Genomic DNA, 19329 nt, shown 5'->3' with positions numbered 1-19329 from the left:
AAAAAAAAAAAAAAAAAGAGAGAGAGAGAGAGAGAGAGAGAATAGATTAATAACTTTCTTGATTAAATTCATGCTCTCATGGGACTGGATTAGTTACCACTGGACAGGCCACCCCTCATGTTTATTCTCTTCTGTACACACTTGCTTCTCTTACTATTTCCACCATGAGTTAAAGCAATACAAGACCCTTGCAAGATGCACTGTCTGATCTGGAACGTTTCTGGTTCCAGAAGTATGATACAAAATGAACTTTTATATAATAAACCTTTGTTTTACAAAATACCCTGTGTCTTAGGTATTCTATTATATCAACAGAACATTAGATTAATACATATCTAACACACTAATCACAATCTTGGATGTCACATCAATATCTTAAACTGCTTTGAAAGTTTCTAAATGCTTACTCCTAATTTTTACATACTAAACTTGCTGCAGATAACAAACATGCTCTGATGAATAAAATTTCTGAGGAGAGTAGAGGAGGGCATCAGTAAGAACATTTATGTTAAGTAACAGCTCCATGATCTATGGAAAGTCAATAAAGAAACAATAAATGGATTTCCTATTTTTGAACCATTATATATTTCACCAGATCAGAGCATCTTTAATTGCAAGATGCACCATTATTTTATATATCACTAAGAAAGAAAAATACTAACAAGTAAATGACATGAGATTAATTATAAGATACGTTTTAAGTTTTAAAGTTTAAAGAAGCTATAATGTGGAGTGGAAGCAATGATCCCTACTTAGACTTGATGATGAAAGATAATATTTATAGCTTTTCCAGTTGCCACAAGGGACACAAAATAAGGGTAAATACAAAATTAAGAAATTACAATGGATAATATATAAATAAGAAACATGCTAAAGTATTTTCTACTAAAAGTATAAAATATTAATTATAGAAATAAGATAACAGACTCTGCTAATATTAGCATTTTTAGGACATTTTCATTTTTTGACCGCCTCGTATATATTATTTTCTTTTCTTTTAGTACTAGGGATTGAACCCAAACACACTTTACACTGAGCCCTTTTTTATTTTGAGACAGAGACTTGATAAGTTGCTCAGGCTGGCCTCAAACTTGTGATCCTCCCAAGTAGCTAGAATTACAGGTATGTACCATATGCCTGGGTCTATGTCCTTTTTGGTAATGATACTCTGAGTTTGCTTTGGGAAACTATATTTCTTTCATTCTCAACCATATGAACTGAGGTAGATGGACCACTACATCCCTCTGTTATTACTTCATAAAAGAAGCTAATTTTCAGTCAGAAAAGGGACATACTAGGAGATTTTGGCCTGAACTTCTGAAAAACAGATGTTCCTCCATCCTCCAAGGAATAATTGGAATTAGATTTTTACTCCTTATTTGATATTATCTGAGAATGAGTGCTGGAACCACAACGGCCATTTTTCTGCTACCAAGGAGACCTTTCACTGTTAGAGTATGACTTTGCAAAGTCTGAGAGGGCAAGGATTTGACGCTGGTTCTGACAAAAACGTAACTTTACAGAATATGCTTGCCAGGGCAGATGTTTAGAAACCTTTTTCCTTATGGCTGAGGTATGCACTTTCACATTTCTTGTGATCATTCTATCAGCCACTTTCCCCCTAGTGTTTGCTCAGTAAATAGGTAATGAGAAACAGATGTCTTCCTCTCCTCACTCCTCCAGCATAGGAATACAGTTCAGTAAGTAAGCCCTTTTAGCCTCAGATCTCAAGTCACATTCCCAATCAGTTCAGGCAATAACAGTTTAATCACCATATATTAGATCCTGGTATCTATCTCTTACTAGTTCCAAATTTAGGAGAAAATTAAAGGATTGTTAATGCTTGACTAAAACCCAACAATATTATTGCCCTTATTTTATATAAGTGTACTGAGTTTGAGAGAGAATGAGCAAGTTACACAAAGTCACCAAAATCTGATGTGGTAAAATTGACAGTCAAACCTAGGGACCTCTCATTAGCTCTGAAGTCTATATTTTTTTCAGTGTGTTCAAATGTACTAAAAACAGGCACAGTTCATTTACAAGATACTAGATACTAAAAAACCATGGTGGGTTACAGAGGAAAGAAAAAAGAAGATAAACTCATATTAACTGTGTATCTACTATATTTTCAGACACTATTCCTAAGTGATTGATTTATATTATTTGTTAGATCCTCACAATCACACACCTCCCCCCGGAACCTGCAGTAAGTTAGGTGAGAAGCAGGTATCCAAATCTCATGTACTTTCAATTTGTAAGTTGCTCCTGAAGGCCAAATATTAGTCTTCCAATATTATCAGGCTGTTAAAAGTAGTGTTACATAAACAGCATTGTTTTATCTGTTTGATTCACATACTTACTGAAAAGTTCTTTTCAATAGCACAGAACACAGCATCCACACATATGAATACCCCTGTTCGGCCTACACCAGCACTGCAATGAACCACTATAGGTCCTGTAAGGTGGCTCTTCCTTATATAACGAACATATTTTATGAAATCATCTGCTGAAGTAGGAGTGCCATGGTCTGGCCAGTTAGTGAACTGCAAGTGTTTTACAGAGTGGCTAGTTCCTGTCTATCAGATAGAGAGAGAGAGAGAGAGAGAGAGAGATTTATTGATTTCTTATACAAGAGATTTAATTTCAATTTCTAATATATCAATAATAATACAATCATTATAATAGTGGACATACCATATTATACTAATATTATATAAAACTTTCAAAGAGAACTCAAACCTAATCTTGATTTATAAAAATTCTGAAAGTTGCCAGGTTTGAATTTTTTCTCAATTTTACAAAGGAGAACACAATAAAACAATGAAAATAAGAATATTCACAGTCAACACAAATTGAGCTTACCAAGGGCTTCCCAAGAAATAATCCATTTAATCTTCACAACATTCCTGTGAATCAGCCCTACTTTATCCTTTGTTTTTACAGATTAGGATTAGGGGGATTGGGAGGTGTATACTAGGTCACAAGACCCATATGTTTAAATTGGGACTTTAACATAGGCCTCCTGAACCCTAATTCACTATTTTTATTCTGCATGAGGTTGCAGAAAAATCAAGATTTCAAAATATTTAGGGTAAAAGATATGCCAATACATTAGGAATATAACCATAAAAGGCAATCTAGTTTAGCTTTTATATTACTAAATATAAAAACTGACAGGGGCCTAACCAAACTCCTCTAGTGATATTGTCAGGTTGTTTATGAACATGAGAGCAGACTGTAGCCCCAACTATTGTTCTTAGCACCCTTGAAGTATACTCATGAAATTCTTCTCAAGATTGACATAGGTAACACTTGGAGTTTACCATATTCAATCCAAAGGAATCATCACTCTTTCCCCAGTGTGGGAACACTGTCTTACCTCACCAGGGTCCCTCTTGGAAAATTCAGAATGGGTTTCTCTCCCCCCCCCCGCCTTTTTTTTTTTTTTTTGGTAGTTGTAGATGAACAGCATGCCTTCATTTTATTTGTTTATTTTTATGTGATGCTGAGGATTAAACCCAGTGCCTCACACATGTAAGGCAAGTGCTCTGCCACTGAGCCCCAGCCCCAGCCCATTTTCCTCCTCTTTGGTTTACCCTAATATGTTCAGACCCCTCTTCTAATTTGGGATGGTTAATTTCATGTCTACTTGGCTGGGTCACAGTACCTGGATATTTGGTCAAACATTATTCTAGGTATTTCTGTGAAGATATTTTTGTATTATAGTATATTATAATTTAAATCAGTGGACTTTGAGTAAAGCAGATTACTCTCTAGAACATGGGTAGGCTTCACTCAGTCAGCTGAAGACATTAAGAGAACAAAGACTAAATTCCCATGAACAAGAGGAATTCTACCAGCAGACTGCTTTTGGACTCAAACTGGAATTCTTTCTTGGGTCTCCAGTCTACTGTCCCATTATGTAGATGTGTCAATCCTCCACAATCATGCAAGCCAATTACTTAAAAGTAATATTTTTTCCCTCTTCTTTCTCTTTCCATAAACATATAAATCCTGTTGGTTATCTTTCTCTAGATAAACCTAACTATAATAAGAATGCTGTGTTATATGTTCTATATTAACGTATTTAATGTAGTTTTATACCTGAAATCATAAATCTAGAAAACCTCCAAGTCACTTTGGCTATTAATATGTTCTATATTACATAACACTTGACAGTGGCAGAAATAACTTGAGATCTGGAAATGACAGTGAGAGGAGATGATATTTAAAACAACTTTTAACTTAATACTGAATAGAAAACTCATTTGAATCATTGGTGTATGAAATTGAACGATGTAAACAATACTTCAAAATCTTGTGAAGGCACCAAATTGAGAGTTGCTATTATCAGATCTTTCCTGTACCACTGACTATTGAGAACTTGCACAAAGGTGGACCTCACTAATTTCCTGATCCAATGCCATGTAGATGGAACTCCTGATGCAGACTGTCCGACCATGGGCCTCAACTTAAAGGCCACCAGCATTGGCCCCCTTGCCAGGGCTTCATAGGATATCCTTAGCATTTGAATCCTTGCAATGGACTATTACTCTGTGCCTCCCACTTGATATTCTCTCTCTCTCTCTCTTTTTTTTTTTTTGAAGTACTAGTTTATTTTTTTATTGATTTTTTGAAAAAAATAAATGACAGCAGAATGCATTACAATTCTTATTAAACATATACAGCACAATCTTTCATATCTCTGGTTGTATATAAAGTACGTTGACATCAATTTGTGTCTTCATGCATGTACTTTGGGTAATGATGTCTATCACATTCCACCATCCTTGCTAACCTCCTGCCCCCTCTTTTTCCTTCCCATCCCTCTGCCCTATCTAAAGTTTGTCTATTCCTCCCATGCTCCCCCTCCCTACTCCACTATGAATCAGCCTCCTTATATCAGAGAAAACACTTGACATTTGTTTTTTTGGGATTAGCTAACTTCACTGAGCATTATCATCTCCAATGCCATCCATTTACCTGCAAATGCCATGATTTTATTCTCTTTTATTGCTGAGTAAAATTCGAAAAAACATATCAAAAAGATCTTGTACCATGATCAAGTGGGATTCATCCCAAGGATGCAAGGTTGGTTCAACATTCAGAAATTAATAAATGTAATTCATCACATCAATAGACTCAAATATAAGAATCATATGATCATCTCAATAGATGCAGAAAATGCATTTGACAAAATACAGCACCTTTACATGTTAAAAACACTAGAAAAACTAGAGAACAAAGACTAAATTCAGGGATAACAGGAACATATCTCAACATCTTAAAGGCTATCTACGCTAAACCTCAGGACAACATCATTCTAAATGGAGAAAAATTAAAGGCATTCCCTCTAAAAACTGTGAAGAGGGATGCCCTCTTTCACCACTTCTATTCAACATAGTTTTTGAAACACTGGCCAGAGCAATTAGACAGACAAAAGAAATTAAAGGGATATGTATAGAAAAAGAAGAACTTAAATTAGCACTATTTGCTGACGATATGATTCTATACCTAGAAGACCCAAAAAGCTCCACCAGAAAACTTCTAGAACTAGTAAATGAATTCAGCAAAGTAGCAGGATTTAAAATTAACTCCCATAAATCAAAGGCATTTCTGTATATCAGTGACAAATCCTCTGAGAAGGAAATGAGAAAACCTACCCCTTTACAATAACCTCAAAAAATGAAATAAAATACTTGGGAATCAACGAAAGAGGTGCATTAAAATTCTTATTAAACATATATAGTGCAATCTTTGAAAACTACAGGACCCTAAAGAAAGAAATCAAAGAAGACCTTAGAAGATGGAAAGATCTACCTTGCTCTTGGATAGGCAGAAGTGACTATACTACCAAAAAAACTATACATATTTAATGCAATTCTGATCAAAATCCCAATGGCATTCCTTATAGAAATAGAAAAAGCAATCATGAAATTCATCTGGAAAAATAAGAGACTCAGAATAGCTAAAGCAATTCTTAGCAGGAAGAGTGAAGCAGGTAGCATCACTACACCAGATCTGAAACTATACTACAGAGCAATAGTAACAAAAACACCATGGTATTGGCACCAAAACAGACCGGTAGACCAATGGTACAGAATAGAGGACACAGTGACTAAACCACAAAACTACAATCATCCTATATTAGACAAAGGTGCCAAAAACATGCACTGGAGAAAAGATAGCCTTTTCAACAAATGGTGTTGGGAAAACTGGAAATCCATATGCAACAAAATGAAATTAAACCCCTATCTCTCACCATGCACAAAACTCAACTCAAAGTGGATCAAGGACCTAGGAATTAAACCAGAGACTCTGTATCTAATAGAAGAAAAAGTAGGCCCTAATCTTCATCATGTGGGATTAGGCCCCAACTTCCTTAATAAGACTATCCTAGAGTTTAATAATTAAAACCAAGAATCAATAAATAGGATGGATTCAAACTAAAAAGTTTCTTCTCAGCAAAAGAAATAATCTGTGAGGTGAACAGAGAGCCTACATCCTGGGAGCAAATTTTTACCCCTCACACATCAGATAGAGCTCTAATCTCTAGGGTATATAAAGAACTCAAAAAGCTAAGCAACAACAAAAAAAAAAAAAAAACCAAATAACCCAATCAATAAATGGGCCAAGGATCTGAAGAGACACTTCTCAGAAACGGATATACAATCAATCAACAAATATATGAAACAATGTTCATCATCTCTAGCAATTAGAAAAATGCAAATCAAAACTACTCTATTATCTCACTCCAGTCAGAATGGCAGCGATTATGAAGACAAACAACAATAAGTGTTGGCAAGGATGTGGGGGGAAATGTATACTCCAACTTTGCTGGTGGGACTGCCATTATGGAAAGCAATATGGAGATTCCTAAGGAAATTTGGGAATGGAATCACCATCTGACCCAGCTATCCCTCTCCTCTGTCTATACCCAAAGGACTTAAAAACAGCATACTACAGAGACACAGCCACATCAATGTTTATAGCAGCACAATTCACAATAGCTAAACTGTGGAGCCAACCTAGATGCCCTTCAGTAGATGAATGGATAAAAAAAATTGGCATATATACCCAATGGAATTTTGATCTATCTTCTCTAAGCACATACACCATTTGGAACTGATTTGTTAGTGTCTTCCTCACTAGACTATAAAAGTTCCAAGAATAAAGACTGTGTCTCTCTTCTATACCCAGGAAAGTTGGAAAAGTGTTTACAACAATTCTTACTGTCCACTTCTTTTCTCAATTCCTTATTCCTTCTCCTTGTATAAAATGCTTTTCCTTTTGAGTTTCACACATATTGGCTTTATCTTCTCATTGTTATCACCCAGTGACTTAATTTCACAATCTTGCACATTCACTGAAAATCCTAATCTTATCCCTTCTATAACTTCTATCATCATTCAGAGTAAATTCATTTCTAAACTTCACAACAAACACAATAACCTCACAATATTTTTATTTCTGTCTTTCAGGGGAGACCACTTCCTTTCTTCTACTCCCATTGATGACCACCAAAACTATAATGTCTGGTATAGAATATTTGCAGTTCTACAATTCCAACATCAAGTTGTGGCCAGAAGCTCCTACACTACTATCTCAATATGCTCCACTTCAACTCCAATGTTGAATGACCAAATGGAGGTCTTCATGTCCTCCATTTACTCCTTGTTTATTAACCCTCATATATCACTAAGCAACTTACACTTCACAGTGTATTATCTGAATTATCTCTTACCAAACTGTCAATTCTTTGATTCTTTGAATCTTCCCACATGTACTAGATAGCATTCCACCCTGAATTAGTCCTATAGTCTGTGTTCAGGGATCCCAAAGTTATGCAGCTAAGAAGAAAATAATCACACAGTTGCATGTTTTGTTGCTTGTGCAAATTTATGGGTCCACCCACTAGCATCACTCATTATCAACCCTTTCTTGGTCATTGTCTCTGTTTCAATCAACTTATTTGGTGATGACGCCAAATCTCAACAGTTCTTTTCAAGATTCCTGTTCAACTCCAACTTCTTTTCACTCCTGATGAACACACCATCACTAACCTGTTAATCCAACCAATTTGAGTAATGTAACTTACCACTTTCTCCATTCCATTTCTATTTTCCAAATCTATTAAAGCATGAATTACTCTACTCCATTGTTTCTTTAATTTTTTTAAAGAGAGAGAGAGAGAGAGAGAGAGAGAGAGAGAATTTTTTAATATTTATTTATTTATTTTTTTAGTTTTCGGTGGATACAACATCTTTATTTTTTATGTGGTGCTGAGGATCGAACCCAGAGCCCCGTGCATGCCAGGTGAGCGCATTACGGCTTGAGCCACATCCCCAGCCCAATACCATTGTTTCTTAACAGAACATTCTATAACAATGCAAATGTTCTACTTCTGTGCTGCCCCATATAGTAGCTACTAGTAACATGACTAATAAGCACTAGAAATGTAACTACTGCAAATGAGGAACTGAATTTGTCATTTTATAGAAATTTAAACTTAAATAGTCAGTCTACAATGTTGAACAATCTAACTTCTAATCCTTCCTTTTATCATTTATAAGCCACAAGTTGTAAATCACTTAAGTCTACCAATTCAACTCAACTGCATTATTTGACCATACAACTCACTAAAATTCTTCAATGTCTCCCAACTGTTTTTTTATTACAAAGTTCATACTCTTTTGGTGAAAAAAGACATTTCATGCTTTAGATGGATAGTCCCTGCTTACTTTCTATCTCTTCATTTTATTTTTCATTATTTCCTGAAACTGAACTCTTACATTACAGAAATACTTAACTATTTATATTTCTACATACACATCTCATGCAGTTTTATATGTGAGTCATTTATTTCCTCTATCTTTATCATGGGTAATTCTCCATCCAGATGTCACCTCCTCCAGTAAATCTTCCCTTAAACCTCAAGAAAATCTAAGCACTTCTTTCTGACCCTCCATACAGATCTCGATATTACCACTGAAGATAATAATTCAAGAATCAGTGAGTATATTAATTGTGCTATTTAATAAGTATCAGTAGTGCCTGGCAGGGTGGTTACCACTTCAAGGACTCAATACATATCTGCCACATTCAGCAGAAGCAGCCAAAGAATATCCAGGATCAGACAACTTCTAATACTCACTCTCTCCATCCCACCTCTCAAACTTTCTTTTCTTTTCAAAGTTTGGTTAATACAGAAGTAAAAGTGATGGTAGTTAGTTTCTTCTATAAAAGGGAAGTAAAAGGTTACTTATCAAAGTATTTATTCAGTCTATATTACATCTTAATCCTAATTTTTAGTCCTAATATATCTGCTTATGTAGTATAGTACAACATACACTTCATATTTATTTTTAAAAACTTACAGACTTCTCCACAATTTGAAATATTCGAATGATGAAATATTTAAGTATCTGGTATTTCTCCTGGAAGATACGAAGGTGTTTCAACTCCAAAGGCGTCTTCAGTGAAATGGGCCAGTAATTGTGGCATTTCGTAACTCCATCCTCCACATCTCTGGTTATCATGGCAATAACATCAGAATTATTTTCCAAAACCATTTGCCAGAAGTCATTTGTAGTGTGTGGCAGTGGTCCTTGGGTAGCAATATAAAAATTCTCTTCTCCATGATTTACTATTCTAATATAACTAGCATTGATGTAGTCCATGCTTTCTCCAAGAGGAACACGTGTTGAATCATCTATTACAGAAAGAGAAACATTTGGTAAATAAAGGAAAAATGGGAGATGCAATACACCTAGACTTCATGAAAGCATTTCACACATGTATCTCTTCAACCAACAGAGAAGATGGCCTAGAAGATTCTTCTCAAAAGGGTTGAGTTCATAAGTTTTCTTTACCCCATAAAACACACTGGCATGACCTAAGAAACATACAATTAGTGGAGTTTTATTTTTTAAGTTTTTAATATACAAAGAAGAATGTCTACAGCATCTAGACACTTTGAAAAACTCCTCTTAGATATAGTAAAGATAGGATCAGACCAAAGAAAATATATACTAGCTTGCAATTGAACACAGCAAAGGAGGAGCCCTCTGAAGCAGTAAATGAATGACATTCTCCTACAAATCTGGGAAGCCTGAAAATCTAGAGCAGCAGGAGCCAGAAAATATGACAGGTGACTTAAGATAATCACAGGATTAATGGAATTCCACTGTGCCCTCCACTAAAGGCAGCCAGCTTTTATATTCATCCTCAGTCTTCAACTGGTAAAGTAACATGCTAATCAAAGCTTTTTGTGGCAAAAGGATGTTGTAGCATTTGCTCCAAGTAACATGGGACTTGTCTAACATGTCTTTTATAGGAAATATGAAAGTAAAAACCTAGTTGCTTGGCCCATTAATAAAACTTCATTGTCCCAAGAGCTCTTCCTTCACTTGACATAGACACTTGCAGTTCTTATTCCACTACTGCTCCAGCACAGAAGTAGAAATGTACATAATACCAAAGCCCCTTCCTTATATGCAGAGCTTTCATTAATCACCTCAGAATGATGTGGACTATTGATCTAGCAAATATTGCAATGACAACAGTAACTGAACAGGGACTTAACATGATTTCTGACAGACTATTCTCAAACTGCAACATAACACACAGAATCCTTCTTTTATAAATATGTATATATAGGAAAAACAATTGCTGGATAGACAGTATTTTTAAAAAGAGACCATTCTATGAAATCACTGTAAATAATCTTCTTTCAAAAAAGTTACTATTTTTCAAATGAAATTCAAGAGTACATTATCTTATTATTTAAAAGGATAAAATACATTTATGTTTAATAACAAATGTTACATTATATCATATAGCAGGTAACAACATTATATAAAATCTTTTATCATAGTGTATATGTATATGTGTATGTGTATGCATGCATGATGCATATGTAATGAGAAGTCTGGCAAGTATTAAATCAAAATACCTGTAGTTATTTTATCATCCAAATAGAGAGTATGTACTCATAGTATGAATGCATTTTTATAATTTTAAAAAGGGAGATTATATGTTTGAAATTAAACAATCTAAAATATTAAAAGCTTGCTTTTAGATAAAAACATGATAACTCAAGCTTATAAGTTATATTTGAACAGCAAACAAATTAAGAAATTTAGAAAATTTACTTGAAGAAAAAAGTGATAAAGATGACAATAATGACTAATATGCTAAAAGGACATCAAGCAAACAAAGAGGATATATAAAAGAAATTTCAGAAACAAAATTTTATAAGACACAGTGGGAAATAACCCAACTGATCATAGAAAAGTCCCCTAAACAGAATATAGTACAAACATGCTGAGTGGGTCTGAGTAGGAAGTTATGCTATACATATCACCTTATAAATTTCAAACAATCCTTTGAAGAAGAGCTATTATCATTCTTGAAAGAACCTACTCTAAGTAGTTTGTTCCATGTTGTGCAGCAATTCTTTTAGAATCCACAGTCTCAAAATAATTCCACTCTTTTCTAACTCTCAAGGAAGACTCACTCAAGTATGCAGAAAGAAAGACCTCACTGAGTATCAGGCAACATTAATGAAGAGAGTTTCTAAGATTCTAGGTCAGCAGAGTGTAAGATCACAGAGATATGAAACAAAAATTGTGCTAGTGGATGGATCACTAAGGATAATGGTGGGTGGTGCCACTCCTGTGTCCACTCCTTGATTCCTGAATACTAGTTATGACAGAAACAGCACTGTACTAATCTGGGGGCATATTCAGCTTCCTGGGGAATACAGCCCATTCCAGCAAGGTATTTCCATAAATATGGCACTGTGATTGAGTCTTCAAAAGGACAACATTCTGTCAAGCTAGCTGAAAGACAGTAGGGGATATAACACTAGTGAATTTCATGAGCATGAACCCACTGCTACAAACCATTTGCCAAAAAATGTGTTCCCTAACCAGAAGCAATCTGTGTGGAATATCATGTAAGGTATTTTGTAGGTCTATGGATGGTAAATTTGCCAGAAGCACTGAAGCACTGTGTGCAGGGAAGACAAATATATATCCAGAGTAATTTTCTATTTAATAAGAAAAAAAGAAAAAAAGCACTGTTTCTTCCATAATAAAAGCAGCCCATTGTAATCAAACTGCCACTATGGCTGATCACCCCTGGGAATGGTGCCATACTGGAGACTCAGTGTTGGTCTCTGTTGCTGGCAGACTGAGAACTCAGCAGTGGCTATAGCCAGGTTGGCCTTGGTGAATGGAACTACACATTGCTGAGTGCATATATAACCTTCATCCCTGCTGACAAGCCTGCTTTGTAAGTCCATTGTCCAATGACAGGGTGGCTAGGGAAACAGTCTGACTATCAATACCCACAGAACAAATACCACACTTGATTATTAAAGTTCTCTTACTTTTGCATTCACAGAAGACATAAATATCTTTGTGTTTTTTGCCCAGAGAGGTCTTTCTACATACCTTTCCCAGACCTTCTTGTCACCAATTTTCTAGTCATGTTCCTTCAAATTCCCTGATCATCTACGTAAGGTATTGGCCATACCCTATGAATAGTGATAGACTTATACTTCTGGCCATTTCTCTGAAATAAATAACAAATTACATTGCTCAAAGATCTGCCCACTGGAAGTATTTCCCTTCACCATTATCCTTCAGAGATTTTGCAAAACAGGAGCTGTGATGCTGCAGCTTTCCATTTCTTGTGGTGCCTGCATATCATATAGAACCATCTTAAAATTAGTGTATGTCTTCACTTCCTCTGTCAACTGATCATACGGAACTTTCCATGAGGCCATAGGCGCACCCTGGCAGAGAGAAAAGAGTGTAGCAGGAATGGGGACAATAGGTATTCAGGTAGCTTCATCACATAACTTACTTTTTTGGGCCTTTCAAGTCCTGTGTGAACCAAATCTCACATTTACCAACTTAATTTAATGGTTAAGTGCTATTGTGCGTGTAACCAACTTTATAGCTTGGTAAGTCATGGTTAAGCAATCCTCACTTAGTGGGGAACTTAGTTCTCTATTAAGCAGTCTCTCGAAAGGCCCAATAGCAGGCTAAAAGCCGTTTTTCAAAAGAAGAGTAATTACCCACAAAAGATGGCAGGACTTTTCTCCAAAATTCTAAGACTTGTGCTATGATACAACTATAGAGGTCTGTTAAAGGATCTGAATACACTACCACCTGCCACTGCCACTTTAGGCATGATGAATCTGCTGGGTCCTATGCAGAGCAGCTTGCACAGCATACTAGACTTGTTCAGCGGAGCCTTCTCTTGTTCTAGGACCTCCTCAAAACTAGCTATTTTCTATTGACTTAGTAAATGGGCCAGAGAAACACATCCAAAATGAGTGATACATTGCCACAAAATTCAGAGGTCCACTAGGAATTGTGCCTCCCTTTTCATTGTAAAAGCCAGATATAGCAATTCACCAATAAAATCATTCACCTAAGAAGGGATTATCTCAACATTTCCTACACAAGTGCATCCCTAGAAACTTCACTGAGGTATAAGATCTTTGGATTTCAGTTGGATTTACTTCCCACCCTCTAACATACAAATGTGATAGTAAATGTGAATTGTGACTTTTCTAGCTGAAAGCAAACTATTTCTGATGCTCTTTACTACTATGCAGGTAAGGGCACTTGACAGATCATACCAGATATAAGAGGATAATGCCAATTTTTAAAAGCAATGAGACTACAACTGGTATGGCAGCTGCAACCAGAGTCACTATCTGAGAAGGCGTATAGTAACCCATTGTCAATCTCCAAAATTCATCTGTTTTTAGTATAGGCCTAATGGGTGGGGTTAAATTGGGATGTGGTAGAAATCACCACCACTTTACCCTTTAGGTCCTTGATGGTGACACTAATATCTACAACCTTTCTAGAAATACACTATTGTTTTAATTTACTCTTTCACTATAAAAGTCTTTCCCACTATAATAGCCCTCACTCCACAGGTCAGAGAACAAATACTTGGATTATATATCATGAAATAACCAAAATATGAATTCAAAGTCCTACTGAATCCACTGTGAAATGAACCTAAACTAAAACATCATTGAACACAGATTTCCATAATACCCTATTGTGACTGATAGATCACAGTAATATGTTAGGTCTCCCGGAATTAGTGTCAGTTCAGTAGTCTCCAAAAGGTCTAATCATTTGCGTTTTCCCAATGCACAGTCACCTTAGTAAAAGGTTATATGTCCCTTTCAGAGGTTGGAAGAAAGGTTAACAGTATAATTTTGATAACATACTGGCATCTCTCCTTACAGACCTATCCTGACCTCCAATTCATTAAATGAGTCCTGGCTCAAGTCTGGGAAATGATTAAGGGTCTGTAATTCTGTCTGGAATCCAATTATACCCACTGTATTTAGGTTTCCCCATGCAGTGGCATCAATTTCTACTGTGATTTCTGACCTACAGAGAAGAGTAATAGCAGAATTTGCCTTACAAATACATTTCTCACAGTAATGAGAAAGCTATGTCCTCTAGGCCCTCCTACAGTAGGTGAAGCATGTCTTCCATGATAAATCCACTCTAACATTCCTATCTCTCTGAGCCTTTGGACACCTTCCTCCGTTTTATATTAAGGATGTACTGGTATTTAGAACTCAATTAAAGTAGACCACCAACCAAATAAACTGTTAGAATCCTTTCTAATCCTCTAAACTACTACAACACTAAATTCAGAATCTCTTCTTAGTGGACTCAGAAAATAAATTCAGCCTGACCCAACTTTATGTCCCTTCTATCTTTGTCCACACCCTCAATCTCTATTCCCACAAATATTCCCCTAATTTCTGTATGTATAAATTGGAAAAATTACATAGCTCCTTTGGAGTAGAGTATACCTCCTTATGAGTCACACTTTTCACATTACTTTTCAGGGTCTACTTAAGTCCAGTTATAGATCTATAAGCAATGAAGAGGTGGTTGTCTGGAGTCCTGAGAATCAATTTTGTCTTGCAAGGCAACAATCTTGGAGGAGGTCATAAAAGTTTCCGCAGGCAAAGTAGGGTTAATCTCCTTAGACTTGTGGTGGGAAGGGTGCATCTACCGGCAAAGAAGCCTCATTAGAGTCAAAGGGCTTGATGTGCCCAGCTTCATCAGGCTCTTCTCATAAGTCCCCAACCCAATTTTCAGGATCCCATTCCTTCTCAGTCAGTGCACTCACTTTAACAGCAGACACCTGCAAGGTTGGGAATTCAGTTTGCATTGTAATTCAGCCATCTGCAGGATGAGATGCTGAGTTTGGTTTTCAGCAATCTCAGCTTTATGATTACAGGACATAAATAGCTTCTTTGGGACCAGATAAAACCCGCAGATTATTTGTGTGCAATATGAGCTGGCAAAGGAATTCCAGAAACCATCTTTTTCTTTTCCTATTTTGTATAGTACAGTTAGGAATAACTAGCCAATCTCATTCTACTCATTAGTTTAATAAAAATGTTCTAACTTATCAAATAGTCACTCAGAACCTTGATTCCTACAAGTAAACATTTGAATAAGAGTAAACAATGGTGATATTTTATGTATTTCCATTGCCATATCATACCATGGATTATCAGGATTCTATTTACTATTAGTAAAGTCAATAATGCCTTTAAATATTATCAGATTAGAGACAATTTATATGAAACTAATGCTTAAGATTGTGTTCTTCTAGAACCATTCTTAGTATGAAACTCTATAAATAGAGAAATAGAATCAATAAGCTGTTTATACATACAGCAAGAGAGATTTGTTTGAAGGGAACTGGATCATGTGATTGACAGGGCTGGCAAATCCAAAATCTGGAGAGAAAAGTTGATGTGCAGCCTTGCATCCAAAGGCCATTTGGAGGGAGAAATACTTCTTGCTCAGTGGACTTCAGTCCTGTTTTTTCCCCTCTCAATGCCTTCAGCTGATTGGATGAGGATCACATTGTAGGGAATAATCCACTTTGCTCAAAGTCTACTGATCTAAAATACTTTTAAAAAATGTCTTCATAGCTACATCTAGGTAGTATTTGACCAAATTATTTGGATACCATGCCTAGCCAATTTGATACATAAAATTAACCATTACAAAACTAAAATTTTAGTAGACAAGATGGAGGAGGAAAGTCTTTATTGAAACTAAATAAATTCCCTATAATATAAGTGAAAGAAAGAAACAAGAAGATAAAAAGCACATAAACAGGAAAAAAGAAAGCACATATAAAAAAAAAACTACAGAGGTAAAAATAATCAGAAGAAAGATAAAAACCAAATCAACTTTTTAACAGTTTATTGGGGTATAATTGTCATACATGTACAAATCATACATGTACATGTCATACATGTACAACTCTACAAATCATAAGAGCTCCAGAAAAAGGGACAAGAAACATTGAGAAAGAGCCATTACTAACAAATGAAAAGCTTCTTACAGCTAAAGAAATACCTACTAACAGGTTCTCAGACAACATTCCTGAATTCTAAGGTAAAAAAAAAAAAAGATTTCTTATAAAGAAAAAGAGTTATATGACCAGCATATTTCTCATCTAAAACCCAGGAAGTTAGGGTCAGTGAAATAACAGTCAAAGAAAACTTAGAGAAAAGGAATGAAATCCCAGAATCCTAAAATTAACATTCATTTATAAGGATAAGAGAAGACACTTTTGCAGAAGGTATAGTTTGAGATTATTTAAACCCAACTGCTTATAACCTACCTAACCAAACTATTATGAAGTTTTAATGAATTAGGATGGAGATCTTAAATTAAGAAAGAAAAAAATGAAATTAACAGAGCAACACATCTGGCAAAATACCTAAATAAAAAGTGATGGAGTATCTATCATTTTTAATGATAAAAATTATTTCCTGGAAAAGGAAATATATCATTCAGGAAAGCTTATGAATGGTCTGGAAAAAGAAATAAGATAAATGCTAAGATAGAGTGGTCATTAAGCTTCAGTTTGAATCCCAGCTCTAGCTCTGTCTTCTATTTGCAATGTGACAACAGAAAATTTACTTAATCTTTTTTAGCCTTTTTGTAAAACAAGGATATCAACAGTAGCAACATCATATGATGGACTTATATCAGTAAGAGAAAATAGTAGTAACTGTATTACTACCATTGCTATACTGCTATTATTATTAATATTACTAGTGCTAGTAGTAGAAATAAACATACAGTGTCCACACTAAGGTATAAATGCTGGTTTAATCTCTGTCTTAAAAAGCTAATGCTTTTCCAGCTATCTAAACTATAGTAGAAAACTGTACAAAGTATTTATAAAAGTGTAATATACCTTTTGCACTCAGTTCCAAATCAACTTTTTAACAGTTTAATGAGGTATAATTGTCATACATGTACACCCATGAACTCACCACAACAATAAAGATAATTGAATATTTCCATCACTACAAAAAAAAATCTCATATTATAATCTAGCCTTCTTACTCCAATCCTGTCACAAGGCAACCACTCATATACTTTATGTCAATGCAGATTAGCTAAAATTTTATATACATTGAAGCACATAGTGCTATTTGTATTCTAGCTATGGTACGATAAAATGCCATCAACTGGGTGGCTTAAATAAGGCAAATTTATTCTCATAGTTCTGGAATACTAAAAGTCTAAGATAAAGGTGGCAGCAGGTTTGATTTCTTCTGAGGTCACTCTTTGTGGCTGGCAGATAGCTACTTTCTTGCTGTACCCTCACATGGTCTTTTCTCTGTGCTTTTGAATTTCTAGTATCTCTTTGTGTTTTATTGTCAGTTTCTTATATGGATACCAGATGAATTGGATAAGGGCATATACAAAGAATCTTGTTTTATCTTAATTAGCACTTTAAAAGTAAAACTTTCATGCCTATTAGGAAAAACTTTGCAAAACTCAATGAAGCTATAATTTTTTTCTTAGATTTTCTTCCAGAAGTTTTTATATTTTTGTCTATGATCCATTTTGAGTAAATTTTTATAGAAGGTTTAAGGTAAGGATCAAAGTTAATTTTTAGTATAAAAACATGCAATTGTTCAAACCATTTGTTAAAAGATTATTCTTTCCTCATTTTCCTGCATCAGTAAATTCAGATATTATCATCTTCCCTGCCCTCCTCATATTGTAGAGAACAATCACAGAAATCTAAGTCACCACAATTATTGGTTTAGTAGATCCTGATCCAGAGACAAGTAACAAAACATTGTATCATGCTAAAAGCCAGATATCTTACATATAGGGTAGCTAACTCCCTTATTAGCTTTTAAAATGATTTGTTGGTTGAAAAAATGCTAAATAAATGTAAAATCCTGTCTTTCTGTAGTCCTGAAAATATCTGAGCTATTTAACAAAAGCCTTTCTTGATTTGGTAGTATAGAGCCATAAATATGAGTGTGCAAATTCAATCTATGCAAAAATACTTTAACATTTAATATTTAATAATCAGTAGGCAAACCTATGATTGTTTCATAGGCCTAAAATTGTTGTCAAAACACTTAAAACCCCTTTATTTCTGATTATAAACATAGAGAAAAGTAAAAAGTAGTAACATTAATATTTACCTCAAACACTATAAAACTTTAGAATTAAAGCATTTAATTTGTTAAATTATCAATGAGTAGCTGAAACAGTATTTGCTTTCTCCTTTCATCATGTAACTTACAGAATGAGCATTTTTTCTATGTTTTGGTTGTCATACTCCCTTCTAAATTTGGATCTCTCTCTATCGTTTTGGACTTTGTACTTTCATTTTTGTAAAAAAGCTGCTATGTCCCTTTAATATAAGTTTTTGCTGGCATTTGCTGGGAGCCATTAGCCAAGTAGGTATGACAATTTCCTTGCCAGCGTACCCCATGTTGCAGTGACATTGAATGTAGGTGACCTTGCTCAAGGACCAAGGCGGATTAGGGTGTTCCCGGTTTAAGATAATCATGTTTAGGGCGTTCCCAGTTTAGGTTCCAGGTTTAAGGTTTAAGATTATTCCTGCTGGGAATAGGGCGTATCCTGCTGCCTGAGTTCCCCTTGAGTTCTCACGGGATTTAGACAGAATATTTTGGGAGACAGATGCCCAGTGGAGGTGGAATTTGGGAGAGAACGTGGATTTCCCCAGAACGTGTCTGTATACGGCTGGTGTGAGTTCGGGAATAAAGAGTTGCTGTTTGAATCTACAAGCTGTGTGGTGGCTCGTGATTTTGTGCCCAGCCAGACTGTGGCATTTGGCGGCTCGTACGGGGAACGTCTAAAGCCTGGAGGTAAGTGAAATTGCTTGCCCCTGAGGAAGAGCGAAAGAATGGGTGACCAATTCAAAAAACAATGTGTTATTGTTTTGATTTATCTTGTTTTT

General features: G+C 35.3%; 1 protein-coding gene across 1 annotated transcript in view; it reads right to left on the bottom strand.

Moving 5' to 3' along the window:
• Positions 1-19329, bottom strand: part of Ptpn20 (protein tyrosine phosphatase non-receptor type 20) — an 86527-nt gene that overhangs the window by 6089 nt on the left and 61109 nt on the right. Inside the window, exons 8-9 of the mRNA XM_015498955.1 lie at positions 9381-9715; positions 2364-2579 (exon numbers count right to left, since the gene is read on the bottom strand). Of these exons, the coding sequence (XP_015354441.1) occupies positions 2364-2579; positions 9381-9715 (551 nt within the window). The remainder of the gene's footprint in view (positions 1-2363; positions 2580-9380; positions 9716-19329) is intronic.

This window comes from Marmota marmota, unplaced genomic scaffold (genome assembly GCF_001458135.2).
Source record: "Marmota marmota marmota unplaced genomic scaffold, marMar, whole genome shotgun sequence".
In the NCBI taxonomy this organism is placed as follows: domain Eukaryota; kingdom Metazoa; phylum Chordata; class Mammalia; order Rodentia; family Sciuridae; genus Marmota; species Marmota marmota.
Note: the sequence above shows the minus strand (reverse complement) of the source record. Positions and strands in the feature narration are given on the sequence as shown.